Below are 20,649 nucleotides of genomic sequence, written 5' to 3'. Positions count from 1 at the left end.
CTCTCAAGCGGTCCAGATGATATGAAAAGCGATGAAGCCGTTTAGAAAGACCGCTACAGGCTTTTTATTGATGAGTTCATCGTGGAAACTGCCATTTACTGTTCAGACAGGTCTGATTGAAGCCCAATGATGTCAGGAGCAAGTGTTTTCCTCTTTGCTTTTTTTCTTCTTAAATTAGCCAGGATTTCTATAAACCCGCCCTTGACTCTGAATCATTAGATTGGGTCTGTTTTTAATCAAGACGCACAGACCAGACATTTTTATTCATTAGCCGCAGTGTCAACAAGGCTTCAATTATGCTACGGATTCCAGTTAACATCTTGCTCGGGATGGTATTAACAAGGAAATGATCATTTATCTGCACACAGCTGCACCATCACACAGCATTTTTAAAAACCACATGTTTAGGATCGGAAGATGGTTAGGGGCTCATGATCACATGTGCTTTTACCGATGGAGCGCGGAGCTTAAAGAGAAGCTGCCTTTGACCACTCTGCTTCCCATGAATGGTGATCTCACTCGGCGAAATGAGTCAAGTTGGCCATCTTGCCTGTTTCATGCTTAAATCATAGGCGCAAAGCTATCAAAACATTTTCAGGTTTCTTTTCACACAGACCAAATGTGATTTCAACTAAAACTGGTTGAATTTGCTTGCCAGCCAATTGATGGCAGACGGGAACTGTACAGAATCTTAATGTGCATGTTTTTTTTTTATTGTGTTTAACTCATTAACTGCCAGACGTGTGCAAAAATGTGTCCACTACAGTGCCAGTGTTTTTCTCATTGTCACTCGAACCCACATAATATTGAGTTTTCGGACTACATAAACATTCAACGCAGCGTAAGAAACCTCACACTCTTTTCTTTCATCAGAAAATAAAATAAGTTAAATAAATAAATAAATAAATAAATAAATAAATAAATAAATAAATATAATAATAATAATAATAATAATAATAATAATAATATATACTGCTTCATGAGGGTGGCTGTCCAAAATACAATGCAATACATACATATTGGTTTATATCGCGCTTTAACAACCTTGTGGAAAAGAAAAAAAACATTGCCAGAGGCCATGGTCAGCGCTTTATCGGAACCCAAGCAAGAAAAAAAAAAATTCGGGAATGGCACTCTCCTTCATATTTTGGATTGGATTGGATTTACCTGTATTCGTCTCGCAGTGGAGAAATTTACATTTCACAACAGCAAAGTTATGAAAGGAAGAGGAAAGGAAAGAAAGAAGTAGAAACACAAAATACAGGAGCAATTACAATTCCCAAATAAATTTGTAAATGGCAGTGAATGAGTTAATCTTGGTCGATAACGGCAAGTGTGCATATTCACTAACATCACGGCCATAGTCCAAACGACTTCCCGTAAACCTAAAATGGAATTGTTTGAAGGCCCACCAAGGAACCTATGGAAGCCATTTCAAAGGCAGCTGCACGTGGTCCGTATATGAGCTGGCGCTTTCAACACGTTGAGGCCACCTCGCAGTTTCTCTCTGCTTGAGCAACAGCACATTGCCTCCATTACACTTGCATACGTCCAGTTGCTCTGTGTGGGCTTTTCTAGCAACAAAGCTTCACTGTTGAACTTAATTAGCTCATGGTTCAAATACGATACAGGCTTGATATGGGTTCATTAGGCAATACTGTACACAGGCTTGGCTACGCTTGGGTCGCACATGTGAGTGGTTTTGGTATTTTGCTGGGGTTTATTTATTTATTTAGGCTGGGGTGGGGGCATTCACATAAAGGTTGCTTAAACTGGCTCCTGTGTAAAATCTGGGTTATGAGCCACACACACACACACACACACACACACACACACACACACACACACACACACACACACACACACGCACGCACACACACACACACACACACACACACACACACACACACACACACACACACACACACACACACACACACGCACACACACACATTATAGTTAGTACTTATCGTGGGCATGAGCCAGGCTGTCTTCTGTCTTTCACTACAGCCGTTACGGCGAGAGCCACACAATGAAAACTATGCAGCTCTCTATGCAGCCCCCCCCTAAACACACACAGCAGAACCTTCGTCCTGATGACAAAAGAATCAAAAATAAAAGTAATTTCGATGTAGCATAGCAGCAACATCGTATAGAGACAAAATCCCATCACCCCTTTGTCATTTGTGTTTTTGCTTTTTTGTTTCTGATGCGTATGTGGATCTGCCGCGGCTTGGAATTGAAGTGGATTTACGTCGGACAGGAGATATGAGACGATCTCTTTTTCGTCAATGGATGCTACAGCTTCGTGTTTGCTTTCAACATTTAGCTTGGAGCAGACGTGCACATTTTCACCATGATGTCCCTGATCCACTGGTGAAAAGGACGCTTTGATCCTCTTCTCTTTCATCGAGCATTGCTTCATACAAGAGGGGGCAGAAAGTGCTTAAGATTGAATGACTGGCTGTCTTTCGTGTCTGTGTCACATTATTTGTTATTTTTTTTTGTTTTTTGTTTCCTGTATTTTGTTTTTGCTGCTGTGAAATGTAAATTTCTCCACTGTGAGACATAAAGCCTGTGTTTTGTATTTTGTTTTTCTACTTCTTTCTCTCCTTTCCTCCTCCTTTCATAACTTTGCTGCTGTGTTATTTCCGGGTAGAGTGAACGCTGGCGCGAATGGCTGCCGCTGCTCACCCGCACAAAAAAAAAAGTTCTTATCCCGTGACTGATAAGTGTACTTGATAGTTTTGAAAGGCTCTTAGAAATAACATGTATTATTATTCTTATAATCGAATTTGTCCGGTAAGGAGTGTTAACTTTTGTTTTGGTGTTGTAGTCATGAAATAGAATTCAATATGATGAAAGTTACCAAAAACTTATCTAACTAATGAATGACTTTCTCTTGACTGTTCCAAGAGTTCGACAACAGAGACGATGAAGGCGATGCCTTCCCTCGGACAGATTCTGGGCCGCTTGTGCTGGAACCCCGTTGTCATGGCTGATGGTGAGTCCCTCGCAAGACATATTTTGAATTGCTGTGAAGTGTGTCTTGCCCTTTAAGAAGTGGCCTTTTATGATTCAAATGTTTCTCAATTACGCCACAAATATTTAGGTTATTCATTTTAGTAACTTTAATGGAGATATTGATCTTTCATTTTAGCTGTTGTTTCTTCTTTTCTTATTCAAAGATAAAAGCAGGGCGCTGATATTTCAGTGTCTGTGGGAGCTGTACTCCGAGCACCCGGCCAATGCTTTAGAAAGAAAGGCTAACCAGTGGATACAGGTAGGGATTTTATTCAGTTGAATTGCATTTGACCTTCCAAGATATGATGCATTTTTGTTCATGGTCAGAATTCCATAATTCACAACATTCCCAATGTTAAATTCACAACACGAGAGGGGCTCAGTCTATTTTGACGGAATACATCCATTCAATTAATTAATTCATTTGAGCCATATCGTACTGAATGGCATACAATTGTGTGTTGCTTGTAAACACATATGGATGCCAAAGATAGGAAAAAGAAATTGTGTGTGTGTGTGTGTGTCATAATAGTTTGAACTTGATTTTTGTGCAATTTTAGTGTCTAAAGTCCTTCACATTTTGGTTGGGACACCCTACTAAAACAATAAAATATGACAGATTTAGTGTAGGGGCGGCCCGCTAGTCGAGTGGTTAGCACACCGGCTTCACAGTGCAGGGGTCACCGGTTCGCGTCCCGGTCCGGCCTCCCTGTGTGGAGTTTGCATGTTCTCCCTGGACCCGCGTGGGTTTTCTCCGGGTCCTCCGGTTTCCTCCCACACTCCAAAAACATGCATGGCAGGCAGATTGACCACTCCAAATTGTCCCTAGGTGTGAGTGTGAGAGTGACTGTTGTATGTCTTTGTGTGCCCTGCGATTGGCTGGCAACCAATTCAGGGTGTTCCCCGCCTCGTGCCCGAAGACAGCTGAGATAGGCTCCAGCACCCCCCGCGACCCTAATGAGGAATAAGCGGTATGGAAAATGCGATGAGATGAGATGAGATTTAGTGTAGGGCTAATATTGAGTGCCACTGCATTCTTTGAACATCCTGTTTCCTCACTATAGTGGGGGAAGAACAAAAAAAAGGCTGGTTTCTGTTATTTTAATCGAAAAAAGAGAAACAAGACTTTGAAAGCAAATGAAAATAGCCTGTTTTGGAGTTCCTTCCCTCACCAGAGAATGATCAGCATTTTATGTTATGGGCTCAGGCACCGGGTGACTTTACTGTGGTTTTTCTGGCTCATCAAGGGAGTCCAAGAGAACTTTTTGACAGAGTTCACCCACATGGTTTACAGTCGAAAAAGCCACCACATTTTTGCCAGATTAACTTTTTGTTTGTATTCTCTTGATTAATTTGTGTCAAACCTCAAATTCGCCACGTGGCCTCTAGCATGGAAGAGATGCACATGGGGTTATCTTTAAAATATCAATAAATATAGCGTTTGTTCATGGCTTTTTTTTCAAGGTTCATTAAGTGCAAGGAATACTCTTGTTTACGACTAAAAAAGAATTCCGACTTTAAAGTCAGAATTCCGACAATAACGTTCACTTTAACTTTAAAGTCAGAAGTCTGTGATTAAAATCAGAATTCTGAGATTAAAGTCAGAATTCGAAGAATAAAGTTCACTTTAACTTTAAAATCAGAATTCTGAGATTAAATCAAAATTCGGAGATTAACTCATTCACTTCTAGACATGTGCAAAAATGTATCCACTTCAGTGCCAGGGTTTTTGTCATTGTCACTGCAATTCCATGGCCCACAAAATATTGCGTTTTAAGACCACATAAATATTCATTGCAGTGTAAGAAACTTTAGACTCTCTTCTTTTATCAGAAAAAAAAGTTACATTATTTGGTTCTGGAGTTATATGATCTTGAAATGAGGGCGGCTGCACAAAATACAATACAATGCAATACATACATATTGGTTTTTATAGCGCTTTAACAACAGCTGAAGCTGGAACAAAACGCTCACATGGAAAAAAGGGTAATGCTGCTTCCTGGTGGAAGGGAAAAAAACATTGCCAATGGCCATGGCCAGCGCTTTTTCAGCACCCAAACAAGAAGAACAAATTTGGGAATGGCGCTCTATGTTACATTTTCATTCCCGAATAAATTCGTGAATGGCAGTGAATGAGTTAAAGTCAGTATTCTGAGAATAAATTTCACTTTAACCAGTGTTTGGAATAACGTCTGCCCGGAGGCCCGTGGCGTACAACTTTTACATCGGGCGTCTTAGCACGGGTTTTGAAAGTATAGTTTTGAAAGGCCAAACGAATGTTCGTTTGGCAATTTGCTTACTCGGCACAGCAGCCAATCAGAAGCCTGTTTCGTGCTTCGGACTATACCGTGACTGTAAAGTGTACTTGAAAGTTTTGAAAGGCGCTTAGAAAGAGGAGTCCACGTGGCTTTTAGCAGACAATGCAACGCAAACATTGCGCACCATTACGACAAACGACAACTGGAGAAAAATCTTCAGCAAGGAATATTTATCATAAATTAAGCAAGGGAGCATTTGTGGTAAGTACTTAATTAAAAAAATCCTTTATATTTCGCAATAATGTTTTTTTTTTGCGATTAGTCGTCTTATTGTGTTTCAAGTTGTGGCAGGCAACTTTATGGCCGGGCAGGCAACTTTTCAGAGTTGTCTGCCCTGGTGTCCGCTAACTTTTTGTCATGAGTTTCAGGCATTGCTTTAACTTTAAATTCAAAATTATGAGATTAAAATCAGAATTCTGTGATTAAAGTCAAAATTCTTGGATGAAAGTGTGACTGTCGTGATAGTATGTGATGCGTAATTGCAATTTTTTTATTAGCACTTGAATTTGTAAAAAATCCAAAGGTTTGGAACATGGAATTTACCAGCTCGTTCGGATTTTCTAGGAAGGGGCTTCCCCCTTTTTTCACGACAAAGCAAAACGTTGTGTACTCGAAATGTCTTCTGGTCAGACTTTGGTCCGCGTTGTTTGAAGGATTGCCGGCGGCAGCATATTTTGGCCTTTTCATTTTTTCTCAACGTCACGCGCGGCTGTCATCACCACATCTTAGCGCTCTAGCCGTTTGAAGCCGGCTGTGTCCTGCCCGTGCAAGAGGACCACACAGTGACGCCTGGAGCATAGTGGGGTCTTTGAGGAGATGATGAATTAAATGTGAGAGTGTTATATTAGAGGGATGGTGATTGCTCTTCTTTCAAGGGCTTTCTTTTAGTGACTCAAGCCGTGCGAACCACAGACGCTCCCCGGAGCCCCTGTGGTCGCTTTCCAGTCTTCAAACATAGCTCTGAATCTGAGCTCACACTCGCCGTTATACTTTGTGTGTTTTGGAAGTCATTTGGGCTTTTCATCGACGATTCACTTCTATTTTGCCACGTCCACTTTTATTACTTCCTATTTCAAATGAATTTCTTCACAGATCTACTTGATGTCCACCCAAACTGTGCTACGGCTTTATGCAAAAATGCATACTGGTGTTTTCGCAGAGCCTCAAATATGGAATGAGCCTCCCTGAAGCCATACCGGTTGGCATTGTACTCAAATTACACATCTGAAGTTACCGTATAAAGTGCACACAAAAGCCTTGATTTTCTTCAAAAGAAGACCCTGCGCCTTATACACAGGTGCACCCTACATATGTGAACTATTATTGAGCCACAACAGGTTTTGAAAACTACCATCAGCATCCCCCAACTCCATTCCCCCCTGTAGACGAAGTCGTACATAACCCCAGCCTCTACTGTAGCGCCTTGTAATGTGGTGTGCCTTGTATTTGAAAAACTCATTTATTTATATATTATATTTGGAAAACATTTTTCATTCATTGAAGGTGCACCTTATAGTCTGTTTTTTCTTGTGGGGGGTGCCGATAAAGCACTGGTCAGACCTCTGGCAGTGTTTTTCCCTTTCCACGAGGGGGCAGCATTTGCCTTTTGTCCATGTTAACGCTTTGTTAACATGCTTCAGCTGTTGTTAAAGCGCTACATGTATGCATTGCATTGTATTTTGGACAGCCACCCTCATTTCAAGCTCATATAACTCCAGACCCATATGATTTAGGAATTAACTTTCTTCTGATCAAAGAAGACAATCTACGCTTTCTTATGCTGCATTGGATGTTTATGTAGTCCTAAAACTCAAAATTATGTGGGTCCTGGAATTCAAGTGACAATGACAAAAACCCTGGCCCTGGAGTGGACACATATTTGCACATTGTCTGGCCATCGAATGAGTTAATGACTCTAATCGTGGTTTATATATGACAATTTGAATTTTTATTAAGACTTTAGCAAACATCATGGAATTTCACACATATGATTTGCTTTTATGGGCCGAATAAAATGATGTGGCGGGCCAAATGTGGCCCCGGGCCTTGACTTTGACACCCGGTGTGTAAAGAGTCTTGCACTTTTTTTTCTTCTGTCTGTCTGTCAATGCTTGTCATTAATTTGGGCTGTTCAACTTTTGTTCAACTTTTCCCAAAACAATCTACTTTTATGGAACATAATTTGACTAAAAACATTTGCCCTGCCGCAATCGGGTTTGAATTTCATCGTCGCCGACCCCGCCCTTTTTTTCGTCTATACCAAAGGAGCCAGCAAGTCGCTCCAGTCGGCCGCCATTGTATCGAAACGGGCTCCCTTCACAATTCTCCCTCCGTCAATCAGAGCGAGCCCTCGCGGGGTTGCTCACATGGTAGTGATTGGGGTTTGTTTTGTGAGGCGACGTGGAGGGTATATAAACCATGCAACTCCGGCAGTGACTCGCCGTGTGGCATTCCAACTATTCTTCTCGTCTTGCTTTTTCACTCCGCGATTCCCCGCGATTCCCCTTTTTGTCTCCGACAAACATCTGCAAAGTCTGCTCTTTGCGTCGGGCTCGTGTTAAAGTCACAGTATGGAGCAAAATCGGAGACCCCTCGTTGTTAAAAGACCTTTTCCAAATAGTCTGTTCCTTTAATGTGGTCTGACAGAAATGGTTACATCAAGCAAACCAAACCTCTCCAAATCCAACCCAAAACATTGTTCATGAAGAATTTGACCACAGAGGACTCCGCTCATATTTTGCTGTTTTTCCAGCTTTTGGTAAAATACGTAATTAATTCTATGGAAGAAACCACCATTTAAAAAATAAATAAAAATGTACCGCCTCTATCGTGAGTCAACATTTCTATCTCATCAGTCTAGTATTTCTTCCTTTGGCCCTTTATTATCGTCATTACCGTCAGCATTTTTCACCGTCAAGAACCATTTGAGCTTATTGTTTTTTTTTTGTGTGTGTGTGTGTGTGTGTGTGTGTGTGTGTGTTTGACTGAGAGATGAGGCCCCTTCCGAAAAATGCTTGTTAAACCATAAAGTCCTTTGTAACAAAGAATACCCACATCTAAAGGCCCTTCTCATATGTTGTCCATACATTTTTACCTCCTGGAATCCCCCCCCCCCATCAACCCCCCACTTATTTCCCTTTTTTTTTATGTTCTAGCTCACGTCTTTGAAGCAACGCCAACAGAATCGTCCTCAATTAGCTTTCACGATCCTAACAATCGTTACTGTTAGCATCAAGCTGCTTACATCTTGTTGTTTTGATGACTTCCACAGAAACTGTTGCGTCAACTTACCGTTGAAGAGGATGAGGCACCATCGGATTTTTTGCTCAAACTTTTCCACTTGTCGCCAACACGGTACCAGAACCAAGTCCTCGGAAAGGTATTGATTCTCGCCGATTATGCTGGCATGTTGAATGCACTGTCTGATACAATGAAATTGAATGATGCTTTGACCAACTGTTCAGGTGGTGGCACGGTTGCAGGAAGACGTCGGAAAAAACTGCAATTCGTTGGGACGCATAAAGGAGTGGTGAGGAAAAATAGTTAAAAGACCCCGTCAAGTGAATTTAGAAATTGCCTTATAAATTTCTTCTAGAAGTTATTTTAAAGAGAGTTACTGAAGATGAGCCAAGGCGCAGACCAATATAGTGCTCACCTTCAGCACGTGGGCAAGTTGCTTAATTAAAGGACAACCGACGTCTCCGGACAAGTTGTGTCCATAATTTGTAAAATGGTTTCAAATGACTTCTACTATATTTTACGTTTTAAGACTCGCGCTGAATATTCAGGGAGTCCTGTTTTTGAGTTGGTGACGAGTCCGTACGTGACGTAACTAAAGGACCGCCCTTTACCGTAAAAAAGACGCATTGTAGCGGTCCTTCCATCACATCAATGTATTTTGCTGTACTTGTTTGTCTGGGGACCTCATGTTGCACCCAAAAGCCGCCAGAAGGCCAGAAGAGGGCGTCCAAGCGGCATATAAGGAATTTATCAGCCTGTGGAATCGGAGGTGGCCACAGGAGGTCGCCATTTTGTGCCTCTTTTTTTGGGTGAGAGATTTTCTCCCAATGTACACAGGCACAAATAAATTCTTTAATCGATTGCAAACATGTATGCTTTCATCTTCAGAACTATTTGAATCATATTCATCACTGGATGTGGAACAAGAAAGCATATTCTCCGAATCTGAAGCCATTGTTTTGATTCACTAGCAATGCAAGACGGTGTGGCGTGACGTCACGAACTGGGGGCGAGACTTTCTGAAAATGCCCAATTCGCAGCTCAATTTTTTGCAGATTTTGGACACTTTAAGTCATTTTTATTGGTGTTTTGCATTTGACTAAAAATATCATACTGCGTGTTTTGGGTATTTTAGATGCTATAAAACTTTTTCTGGTGTCAGTTAAAAAAACAAAAAAGTGACGTCGGTTGTCCTTTAACTCCTTAACTGCCAGACGATGTGCAAAAATGCGTCCACTCCAGTGCCAGTGTTTTTGTCATTTTCTCTCAAATTGCAGGTCCCACAGAATACCGAGTTTTAGGAGTAAATAAATACTTAATACAGCTTAAGAAACCTATTCCACTCTTTTATTAAAAAATGAGTTACTTCCTTAGTTTGAGCTTTAGGATTGGAGTTATCTGAGCCTGAAATGGGGCCGGCTGTACAAAATACAATACAATACAATACATAGATATTGGCAGCCATCTCGCCTTGCTCAAGTTTTTTTTATTGGTGCTGTCACTGCTATTTTCCAATTACATGTTCATGGAACACACTAATTTGTCCGTAGGTGTGATTGTGAGTACGGATGGTTGTTTGTCTCTGTGCACCCCGTGATTGGCTGCTAACCGGTTCACAGTGTCTGCCCAGTGTCAGTGACTGTCCAAAGACAGCTGGGATAGGCTCCAGCACACCCGCGGCCCTTGTGAGCATAAGCTAATCTTATATTGTGATCCACTTTCAACCATACCGCCCGAGCTCTCATACATCCCCTGAATGAAAGTTTTTTCGCACAGGTGTTCATGCGATAAGATTGTGTCTACGTGTATGGCTTGCGTTCCCCTGGTGTCCTGCCCTGAGGTTGCTCCTCTTATTGGAGCCTTGCTGCAGCGTCCACTCACATGTGTGCGAGGAACTCTCACCAATGACTTCTTGGATGCTGTCAACTCTGCCTATCGCAGGTATTCCAACTTGCGCATCACAGGTTTGCATCAGAAGTGTTTATGCGATATTCTGTTTCACGCCATTACAATGTCAACAATATATGGTGCGTTACATCAAGAAAGATGAGTAGTCTACCTGTCAATATTATACTCTATATACTGTATATTAGATTGGATTGGATGTACCTTTATTCATCTGGCACTGAAGAAATTTACATTTAACAGTAGCAAAGTTATGAAAGGAAGAGGAAAAGAAAGAGGTAGAAAACAAAATACAGGAGCTGCTGAAAAGGCAGCCACTCTCGCGGCACCATCTTGAAGTTAAAAAAAACCTAAACTAAACAAATAACATGACAACACAAAGACACAGAGAGGCATTCATTCTTCAGCACTTGCTGTACCCTCTTTGACACATGAAGCAGTTTTAGATGAAAGAGAGGATCAAAGCATCCTTTTCAGCAGTGGATCAGGGACGTCATGGTGGAATGTGCACGTCTACTACAAGGTAAATGTTGAAAGCAAACACGCAATTGACTGTAGTTCATGAGAGTTTTGTACTGTAATACAGTATTAAACATTTCCTGTGCTGCTTTATGCACATACTGGACTGTGTTCCACTAAATTCTGCCTTATAAATATTTTTTTGTACTCATACACAGGTAAGTTTACCAATACATGTAGGGTTTGCTACATCGCGGTTTTTCCTCTATCATGGGTAGTCTCTGTCGTCATTGACCGCGATAAATGAGGGAATACTGTACTTATTTTGTCCTACATAAAACATTTTTGTTCATATTTCAACTTTATTCACATAAAAAAGAAAACTCATAGCCTTGCTTTATCTGCTTAAAAAAAAAAAAAATCGCCTCCCGCATACTTGCACTCCATTTTACTGTTTAAAAATGTGCAAAATATTTCCACTCTATCCTCATCAAGTTACAATTCATAGTCTCTAAAAATTAGTACATGTACTTGAAACCACAAAATGGTGTCGCAGTATTTCAACCCTTGATATTTCTCACCGGCCCTGATGTTTTGACAAGTTTAGAGAGTCTCTTAATCCGTTGGTTATTTAATCACAGTTTCGCCTTGGCCTCTTCTTCCCCCGCTGAATTGAAATCACGTCGTTCATGTGCATTTGGCAACTTGACTTGGTACACGTCGCTTTTAGTTTTCCTTTTATTCTTCGAGGAGCAATCAATGTTAAGTGTGTTGTGTATATCACGACACAAATCATCGGCTCTCATTTCTTTGCTCCACTCTCTGATTGCATTGTTTTAAAAAGCAGAGCCTCCACATCTGCTTAGCAGATGTTTTCCCTTAAAATGTGATACAATGCGATGCGACATAATAGATATCACTTGATATTCTTTTTTGTTCTTTTCTATCCCCACGCAGTGGTTCCTTGTCATTGGAGAATCAGGCTGTTGTGGCCCTGTGGTGTCACAGCCTACCCAGCCTGGAAGAGGCCATACTCAGTTTGCTAGAGTCCACCGTCTTGGTTGACACACTGCTGTCACCGCAACAGCTCGAGCAGGAAATCGCACAGTCGCTACTGGTTGGTGTGCTCCGCCGTATCGTCGAATGACTATTAGACAAAAGGGATGGTTGCCACTTTAGATTTCTCCCTCTCGGTTGTGCCAATGCGTAATATGGCCTCTTGGGAGAATTAGTACTCATAATACTCATCTGCCCTCAATTAGACTCTCACATCTAATTTTATTCTTGTATGATTACATTCTTTATTTGTATTTTTTTTTCCAAGGACATTTGATTATTTTTCATCGATTTTTTTTTTTTCCATTTCATTTTTTGCCACAGTGAAAAGATAAAAAAAAACTCCGCCCCCAAGAAAAAAACTGAATTTACTTGGAAAAAAATTGAAAGTCATGTTTCTTTGGAATACGTCTGTGTAAGCTCTCAGTCGTACAGGAGTGGTCCATCGATGAGAAGGTTTCTTCAGCCGTCATCTGTACAAAAGTTTTGTACAGATGACGGCTGAAAAAAACCTTCTCATCGTTTCTTTGGAATGACAACTTTATTCACCGAAAAAGACAACTTTTTTTTTGTTTGTCATACATTTTTGGTAACACTTTTTCACAATTACAACATTATAGAAATAGATAACCTTTTCTTATAAAATAGCAACTTTTGTAATATGACAGAATTTTTACAAATATTTTAATTAAAAACATTTCAGAAATGTGACAATTCTCATCGTTTTAATTGAAATATTGGAATAAGAATATTATTGACTATTTTTTCTTCTATTATTAACATGTCTAGTAATTTATTTTGTTAACTCATTCACTGCCAGACAATATGCAAAAATGTGTCCACTCCGGTGCCAGGGTTTTTGTCGTTTTCATTCAAATTGCAGGACCCACAGAATATTGAGTTTTAGGGCTACATAAATATTCAATGCAGCGGAACAAACCTTACTCTCTTTCATCTGAAAAAATAGTTAATTCCTAAGTTATATGGGTCTGGAGTTATCTGAGCTTGAAATGGGGGTGGCTCTCCAAAATACAATGCAATCCATACATTTTGGTTTATATCGCACTTTAACAACAGCTGAAGCTGTAACAAAGCGTGAATATGGACAAAAGGCAAAATTGCCAGAGGTCTGACCAGCGCTTTATCAACACCTCTGCAAGAAAAACCAAAACCCGAACAAATTCGGGAATGGCGCTCCACGTCATTCTTTTCAATTCCCGAATAAATTCGAGAATGGCAGTGAATTACAGTAAAGTCTCGTTATATCGATATTCAAGGGAGTCCGAAAAAATATCGATATAACCGGGACTATCGATATATCCGACCCTGTTTGCATGTAATTTTATCCGTGCGTGCATAGAAATAGTATCGATATAACCGGGACTATCGATATATCCGATATCGATATAACGAGACTTTACTGTAGTTAAAATACATTAAAATGTTGTTTTTCAAAATGCCTTTTTAAAATTAATATTATGACATGATTCTCAAAAGTTGGTCCAAATGTTTGGATTTATTTAGGCAAAATTTAGACTTTTTTTAATGAAAGATTTCATCATATTTCAATATATTTTCATGGATTTTCTTTTTTCCCCCAATTATTTTCACTCCACTTTAGACAAGCTTCTATGTGGGGGGAATACAAAAAAAATTGGCAGCCATCTCGCCTTGCTCAAGTTTTTTATATTGGTGGTGTCACTGCTATTTTGCAACAGTGATGGTCCACTTGAGCTGTTTTGAACTGCCTAACAATGCACACTTTTTGCAGTTTCAGGTTCTGTAGCCATAAAATGACATCGGCGACTAACACGGCCCTGAGAAATGCTTTATATCCGCCTGTTGATTGCATTCTGACCATCTCATGTTCACGCTAATCAGGGTTGACGGCAAGAAAGTCGATGCATTTTCTATATGTGTAAGGGAGAGATTGAAACAGCAATCTGTTGTTTATGCCTCCATGAAAATTGTTTATGCTTTCATCCTTCTCAGATTTACTGCCCGTTTTTTTTTCTATCGCCTTTGTAAACACACACATGCACACACGCCTTCAGTGGACATACTTTGTTTATGTTCTTCCATCTGGTATAGTGTGTCAGTCGTTAAGAGCGGAGGAGGCAAATATTGAGGTTTCACTTTGCCTTAAGGTTGTGTTTGGTTGTCATATGTGCACACACGTGCAAAAGCTAAGAAAGACAACCAACTTCTCTCTCTCTTGGAGTTCTTTTCAGTCACTGCGTTCAGACAAAGAAGCTTTCCATTAGGTCGGACATTTCTTCACGGCCTATATAATGCTTAATAACAATAAACCGTTACCGACCGCCAAAGCAAAGGTGAGAAAGAAAGAAAAAACAGGATGTTTGTTGCGTGCCCTAATTGAACCTCCTTCAAGTGTTCGCTGTAAAGTAATGGAGGCGTTTGCTAACAGGACCATCTGTTTTAAATAGCGGGAGCCGTGACCCGACGTGCCTACTGGCGTGCAAAGCAAACTGCAAATACATCCGTAAACTTTGATTCACACATCGCTGCAGTACACACACTTATTTAACACGCGGGCTGCTTTTGTTGCAAGAGTTGTCGTTTTTTTACAAGAATGAAATGTGTAGATGAGAGCATGCGATACTATTGGAATCCACTTGGTGCCGCTGTTTACCCAAATCTGAGGATATTGATGCAATGTCATGAGTGCTCACACTTTTTCAGCACAGGAGCGACTTTTACAATGACTAAGTCAAAATGATCTACCCATTATATTTATTGAGAAATATATTGAGGGTTCTTGCAACTTCTGTTGATGTATAACCGCATATATTGCACAACACAACATAATTATGTACATTTTTTTGCCATTGCCCGAGTTCACTGTGATAACTGGCAGACGAGACAAACACACTTTGAAAATATCATCGTGAAAAAAGTCCTACTTCAATTCCGTATGAAAGGGATCCTTTTTTCTTCTTACTTGGTCCAGCTCCCCCACTCATTTTTATGCCCTATCTTACGTTTAATAGGCAAAAACCGAGCGAAAAATTAGGATGTACCTAACGACTAGCTTGTTAACTTTGCAACGCTCTGGAGTGTTGTTTGATTTGCACGCAGTGTATCTAATAATGAGATGTCATCTTATTGGTTGCCCGGTGTATTAATCAAGTGAATGGATGGCTGATATAGGCTGCCCCCTGGTTTTTATTCCAAACAACTCATTTTTTTTGTATAGCGTCTGTAGTTTGTATTGAGCACCCCTGATTTACAAGTATGTAATTTGGGGACACAGCCATTCTCGTAATATTGGCAGTTTACCTCTATAGAACTATTTGATCCGCATGTAAGCTTAAACATGATAAATGTGCTTTAATCCCGTTGTTTGTGTGATAGCACATGTTCAAGTGTTTGTTCGTCATTAAAATGTCAGTGCATCACGACAAGGGGGTGATGGGTTGGGGTGCAATACAGCTGTTGAGCATTTGCGCTCGGGCGTTTTTCTAATGCGTTAAATCTAAAACACGTGAGCGCTTTTCAATCGACGCACATTTGCCGAAAAGAAACCGGACTCGAGTTTGGGTACAAAGTTGATCTGTAGTGACATCTATTGGTGAGCGCCCATAACGGACTTTGCCTGTTTTCCAGCCTCAAGCCTGTGCGCAACATTGCTCCGTCTTCTTGGTGGCGAGTGACATCTTCAGGTGAGTCCCACTTTTGGTCATTTTTTGATATTCAGGGCGCGGGACAGAAGTCGTACCACTTCAGCGATATTCGCCTCGTTGTTTTGGGTCGAACTGGGTGCGATTTGTGTTGGCAGGACCGTCCTCAAGAAACAGGAAGATCTCCCTTGCGTGAGGGATCTAATCCAAAGCTTTACCAGTTGCTTCTATAGGGAACTGACACTCTTACCTACACAGGTACTCAGGATACTTTATTTCATTTCTTAATTTCTAATGTAAAATTTGGCATATCAGGTTTGAATGATAACTCGTTTTGGCATGCACATACAGTGTGTGTGTGTGTGTGTGTGTGTATGTGTGTGTGTATGTACGGTATGTATGTACTGTATATATTTATGCATTCATTGATTTGTTTATTTATTTGTATATTTGTGTATTCATGTATTTATTTGTGTGTTTATTTATGCAGAATTACTTCTCTGTTTTTTGTTTATTTTTTTATTTGTGCTTATGTAGAATTACTTCTAGTTATTTATGTTTGTTTATTTCACTACACCATAGTCTGGATTTCCTTTCTTTTTTTGAGTAGCAAATAGTTGTAAACACTAGATGGCAGTGGCAGCCTACGCAACAGATGTCTTCTTCCCAGCTCCTGTCACACGATACAAATAAACAAACAAATAAGTAAATAAATACAATACCGTTAACATATAATAATAATAATAATAATAATAATAATAATAATAATAATAATAATAATACTGATTCGCTGTGGCGACCCCTGAAGGGAAAAGCCTAAAGGAAAGCAATACTACCAATAATAAAAATAATAATAAATGTCATTTAAAAGCGCCTTTCAAAACTATTGCACACTTTGTTACAACACGCCATACAACCTCAACACCTTCTTTGCGTCACTTATTGCCATTCATTCATTCGTTCGTTCGTTCGTTCGTTCGTTCGTTCGTTCGTTCGTTCGTTCGTTCGTTCGTTCGTTCATTCACACGTGTTATTTTTTTGTGCCACTTCAGACCCCTTTGAAAGCCTTCTTCCCTCACTGCCCGCCACATCTGCTGCTTCCGCTCTTGACACAGACACCAGGTTGGTATGTGTGCGTGCGTGTGCGTGTGCGTGTGCGTGTGCGTGTGCGTGTGTGTGTGTGTGTGTGTGTGTGTGTGTGTGTGTGTGTGTGCGTGTGCGTGTGTGTGTGCAATTACTCAACGCACAGTACCTCGTATTGTCCAAAGTAGACGTAGCTTCCTGCGACGCCATGAATACTTGTTTGACCAGTCAATATTAGTTAATAACGGTTCTGGTTGCTCTCACATGATGTACAGTCGCTGTCACTCATCAGTCATTGAATGTATTCAGCGTGGGTGCAAGCGGCTTTCTCACAAGCCAGCCACCTCTTGTGTGCTCATCAGTCAAAATAGAAGCTCTGCAATCAATACGAAAGCTGTTGTTCTCGCTTTACATCAGTATTGCTTGTGAGACACACAAGGAAACACACAAATACTAACAGGACAAGACTGGCAAGGCGCTGATGTCGGTCACTGCTCACGCCCAGATGCTCACATGCAGACCAACCAATTCCAGCTCTCAATTTTACTCACTCGATCACAGTCCAACACCAAATTCGACGCAGGGTTCACACATTTCCTGAAAATATGAGATGAGATAATACTACTACTACGACTACTATTGCTACTACTACTACTACCGCCGCTAATACTACTACTACTACTACCACTACTACCACCACTACTACTACTACTACCACTACTACTACTACTACTACAACGACTACTACTGGCCCTACTACTATTACCACCACCACCACCACCACTACTACTACTACTACTACTACCACCACCACCACTATTACTACTACTACCACTACTACTATTACTACTATTACTACTACCACTACTATTAGTTACTTCTACCATGACTACTACTACTGCTACTAATATTCCTACTGCTACTACTACCGCTACTACTACCACTACTACTACCCCTAGTACTATCACTACTACTACTACTAATACTACAGCTACTACCACCTCCACCACTACTACTACTACTATTCCTATGCAACTACTACCACCGCTACTACTATCACTACTACAACCTCTTCTACTACTACTCCAACTACTACTACAGCTACTGCTACCACTACTACCACTACTACTACTACTACTACAACGACTACTACTAGCCCTACTACTATTACCACCACCACCACTACTACTACTACTACTACCACCACCACTACTACCACTACTACTATTACTACTACCACTACTACTAGTTACTTCTACCGTGACTACTACCACTGCTACTACTAATGCTACTAATATTCCTACTGCTACTACTACCGCTACTACTACTACTACTACTACCACTACTACTACCACTACTACTACCCCTCGTACTATCACTACTACTACTACTACTAATACTACAGCTACTACCACCTCCACCACTACTACTACTACTATTCCTATGCAACTACTACCACCGCTACTACTATCACTACTACAACCTCTTCTACTACTACTCCAACTACTACTACAGCTACTGCTACCACTACTACTACTAGTACTGCTACTACTACCACCACCACCACTACTACGACTACTACTACTAATCCTGTGACTGTAAAGTGACCTTGAGAGTTTTGAAAGGCTCTCATAAATGAAATGTATTATTATTATTACTACTACTACTACTACTACTATTACTGCCACCATTACTACTACTTCCACTACTACTATGACTACTGGTACTACTACTCCTACCAGGGGTACGAGTACGTACTACGCTTTGTGAAGCGCAGTACTGTACTTGTACACCCAGTGGTACGCCAGCTCCATCAAGTGGTGCATGACAGAATCACTAAAGTACTATGTTGGCAGTAATCCGCTTTCATCGAAAGTACTATGTTGTATTTATATTTTGAGTACATACGTTTAATTTTCAAAAGTTGTTTTTTTACACTTTTGTTTTAGTATTCATAGATATATTTCAATTGGATTGTTATTTATGAACAATGTTATTAATTTAATTTCCTCTGTTGACTAATTTCCTCGGTCCACTTTTTAAAAATGTGTGCAGAATCAGCTTACATCGCTGGAACTTTGAGTTGCTTTTGTCACTGCCGTTTATACAGAACGACAAGCTCGGAAAAGCTTGGCGGCTTTCTGAAAACAGCTGTTCTGAACATAATGTTGCTTTTAACATTTTAACGGGAAATAATATGAAAATAATGTATCCTACTGAGAGATGGGCAAAAATACATGAGCACCGCATGTACTTCTAAACTATCACAATCACTTAAAGTTCACGTTGGTTTCTTTGTCAGGTCAATATAGTAGCTAATCTTAAAAAGTTTAGCAATTGCAAAGTCATTTTTTTGGTTTATGGAGAGCTGAGTTTTTTTATTTATTTATTTTTAAATTGGAGACCTGAAGTGCAACTCGCTACATTGCAGGTTTTGCAAGCATTTAATTGAGTCTAAAAGTGCAGATTTGAGCACTGTGTGTGCGCGTGCACGTGTGCACCGGCGTGTCCTTTTTGCAGATGCGTCTGGGGAGGCTCACAGACATCACCTGAACTGGCTCAGCGACTCATTACGCAGACTGACAGAGGGGGAAGAGGAGGCAGGTGGCACTGGCAGGTTGGGCACTTTTTTTCCCCTTTTCTCTTAATTTCTCTCATCTGCTTCATTTGGGTTGTCCGGTGGGCTTTATTTGTTATTTAGATTGATCATTTATGTATTTTTTATACATTTATCTTGCATATGGATGAGTTCAGTGCTGTTATTTTAACGACACATTCGAGTCGCGACCATTCGAGTTACGAACAACAGTACATACGAACATTTTTGCGTGTATGTTGAAAAATGTTTGGACAGAGATGCTGTAAATTAGATTTTGGATTGCGCACCTTTTTCCGTGAAGCGCTTCTTTCTGCCGCTAATACCGACGATCTCTCACTCTCTCTAACATATGTAGTATTCTCTCCAGTTGTACATGTACATATCTTTATAGACCATATATTTTATTAAATGTTTATTTTTTAGTACAAACAAATACAGGTTACTTTTCCAAGCCTTAAGCATACTTATATAAAATTTAAACATACTTCTATAGGCCTTAAACATAAATTCCATCTAAAATATCGCACTGAAGCAACTTACGAACAAATTCACCTTACGACCGACCGTTCGGAACGCATCTTGTTTGTAAATTGGGGTGCGTCTGTAGAAATAAAATGTCATTTCTTCAGTGATGGCATCGTATTTGAGGCCTGGTTCATGCTGGTTCAATGTTGCCACTGGGTGCACGAAGCCCTCCGGTTGCTAGCCAGCACTGAAGCCCGAGACTCCCACCCGCTTTTGTGGCTGCTGACCTTTTACCACCACCCCACCACCAGGGGGCACTGCAGAACTCAACAACTGGTGATGCTGTTTCAATCCGAAATCCGTTCTTTGTGTTTTTCCACAATTTTGCATGTGTTGACTTTTATCTTTGAATCCGCAGGTATGCGTGCGTCAAATTTGGGAGCAGATGCGCATCCTTTTCTCCGCCGCTCATTGCCATCCCGCGGAGCCGCTTGCTGCTTTGCTGTCCGTCATCTCGCCGGGCGCTCGGCGACCATCGTCCTCTTTGATCCTCGGCCTGGTGGTCAACTGCGCCGTTTTCTCTCACCAGTCGCACGAAGTCTCTGCACGCATTGTGCGCACGGTAAGGTGGGGAAGTGGGCAGTAAAATGGGCCAAAATTCAAATGTCGAAAGGGTGAGGCGGGGTCATAATAATAACCGTATTTTCCGGTGTATAAGGCGCACCCCCAATGAATGGTGTATTTTCAAACGTTTTCCATATACAGTGAGACCTCAACTTACAAACACCTTCTCTTACAAACTTTTTGTCTTGCAAACGTCAAATTTATGAAAATTAAACCTTATAATAAGCACTATTTT

The 20,649-nt window shown here is 40.6% G+C and overlaps 1 protein-coding gene across 2 annotated transcripts in view; it reads left to right on the top strand.

The window, feature by feature from the left end:
* fancc (FA complementation group C) overlaps positions 1-20,649 on the top strand; it is a 34,262-nt gene that overhangs the window by 6,306 nt on the left and 7,307 nt on the right. For both annotated transcript variants that reach the window (XM_088993833.1, XM_088993834.1), the window contains exons 3-14: positions 2,917-3,004; positions 3,189-3,283; positions 8,614-8,721; positions 8,807-8,871; positions 10,359-10,523; positions 11,904-12,063; positions 15,630-15,685; positions 15,802-15,901; positions 16,696-16,765; positions 19,247-19,343; positions 19,955-20,126; positions 20,209-20,412. In XM_088993833.1, coding sequence (XP_088849959.1) covers positions 2,917-3,004; positions 3,189-3,283; positions 8,614-8,721; positions 8,807-8,871; positions 10,359-10,523; positions 11,904-12,063; positions 15,630-15,685; positions 15,802-15,901; positions 16,696-16,765; positions 19,247-19,343; positions 19,955-20,126; positions 20,209-20,412 — 1,380 coding nt within the window. The remainder of the gene's footprint in view (positions 1-2,916; positions 3,005-3,188; positions 3,284-8,613; positions 8,722-8,806; positions 8,872-10,358; positions 10,524-11,903; positions 12,064-15,629; positions 15,686-15,801; positions 15,902-16,695; positions 16,766-19,246; positions 19,344-19,954; positions 20,127-20,208; positions 20,413-20,649) is intronic.

The sequence above is a fragment of the Hippocampus bargibanti genome, linkage group LG04, assembly GCF_051943395.1.
Source record: "Hippocampus bargibanti isolate YZ-2025 linkage group LG04, ASM5194339v1, whole genome shotgun sequence".
NCBI classification, from domain to species: Eukaryota; Metazoa; Chordata; class Actinopteri; order Syngnathiformes; family Syngnathidae; genus Hippocampus; species Hippocampus bargibanti.
Note: the sequence above shows the minus strand (reverse complement) of the source record. Positions and strands in the feature narration are given on the sequence as shown.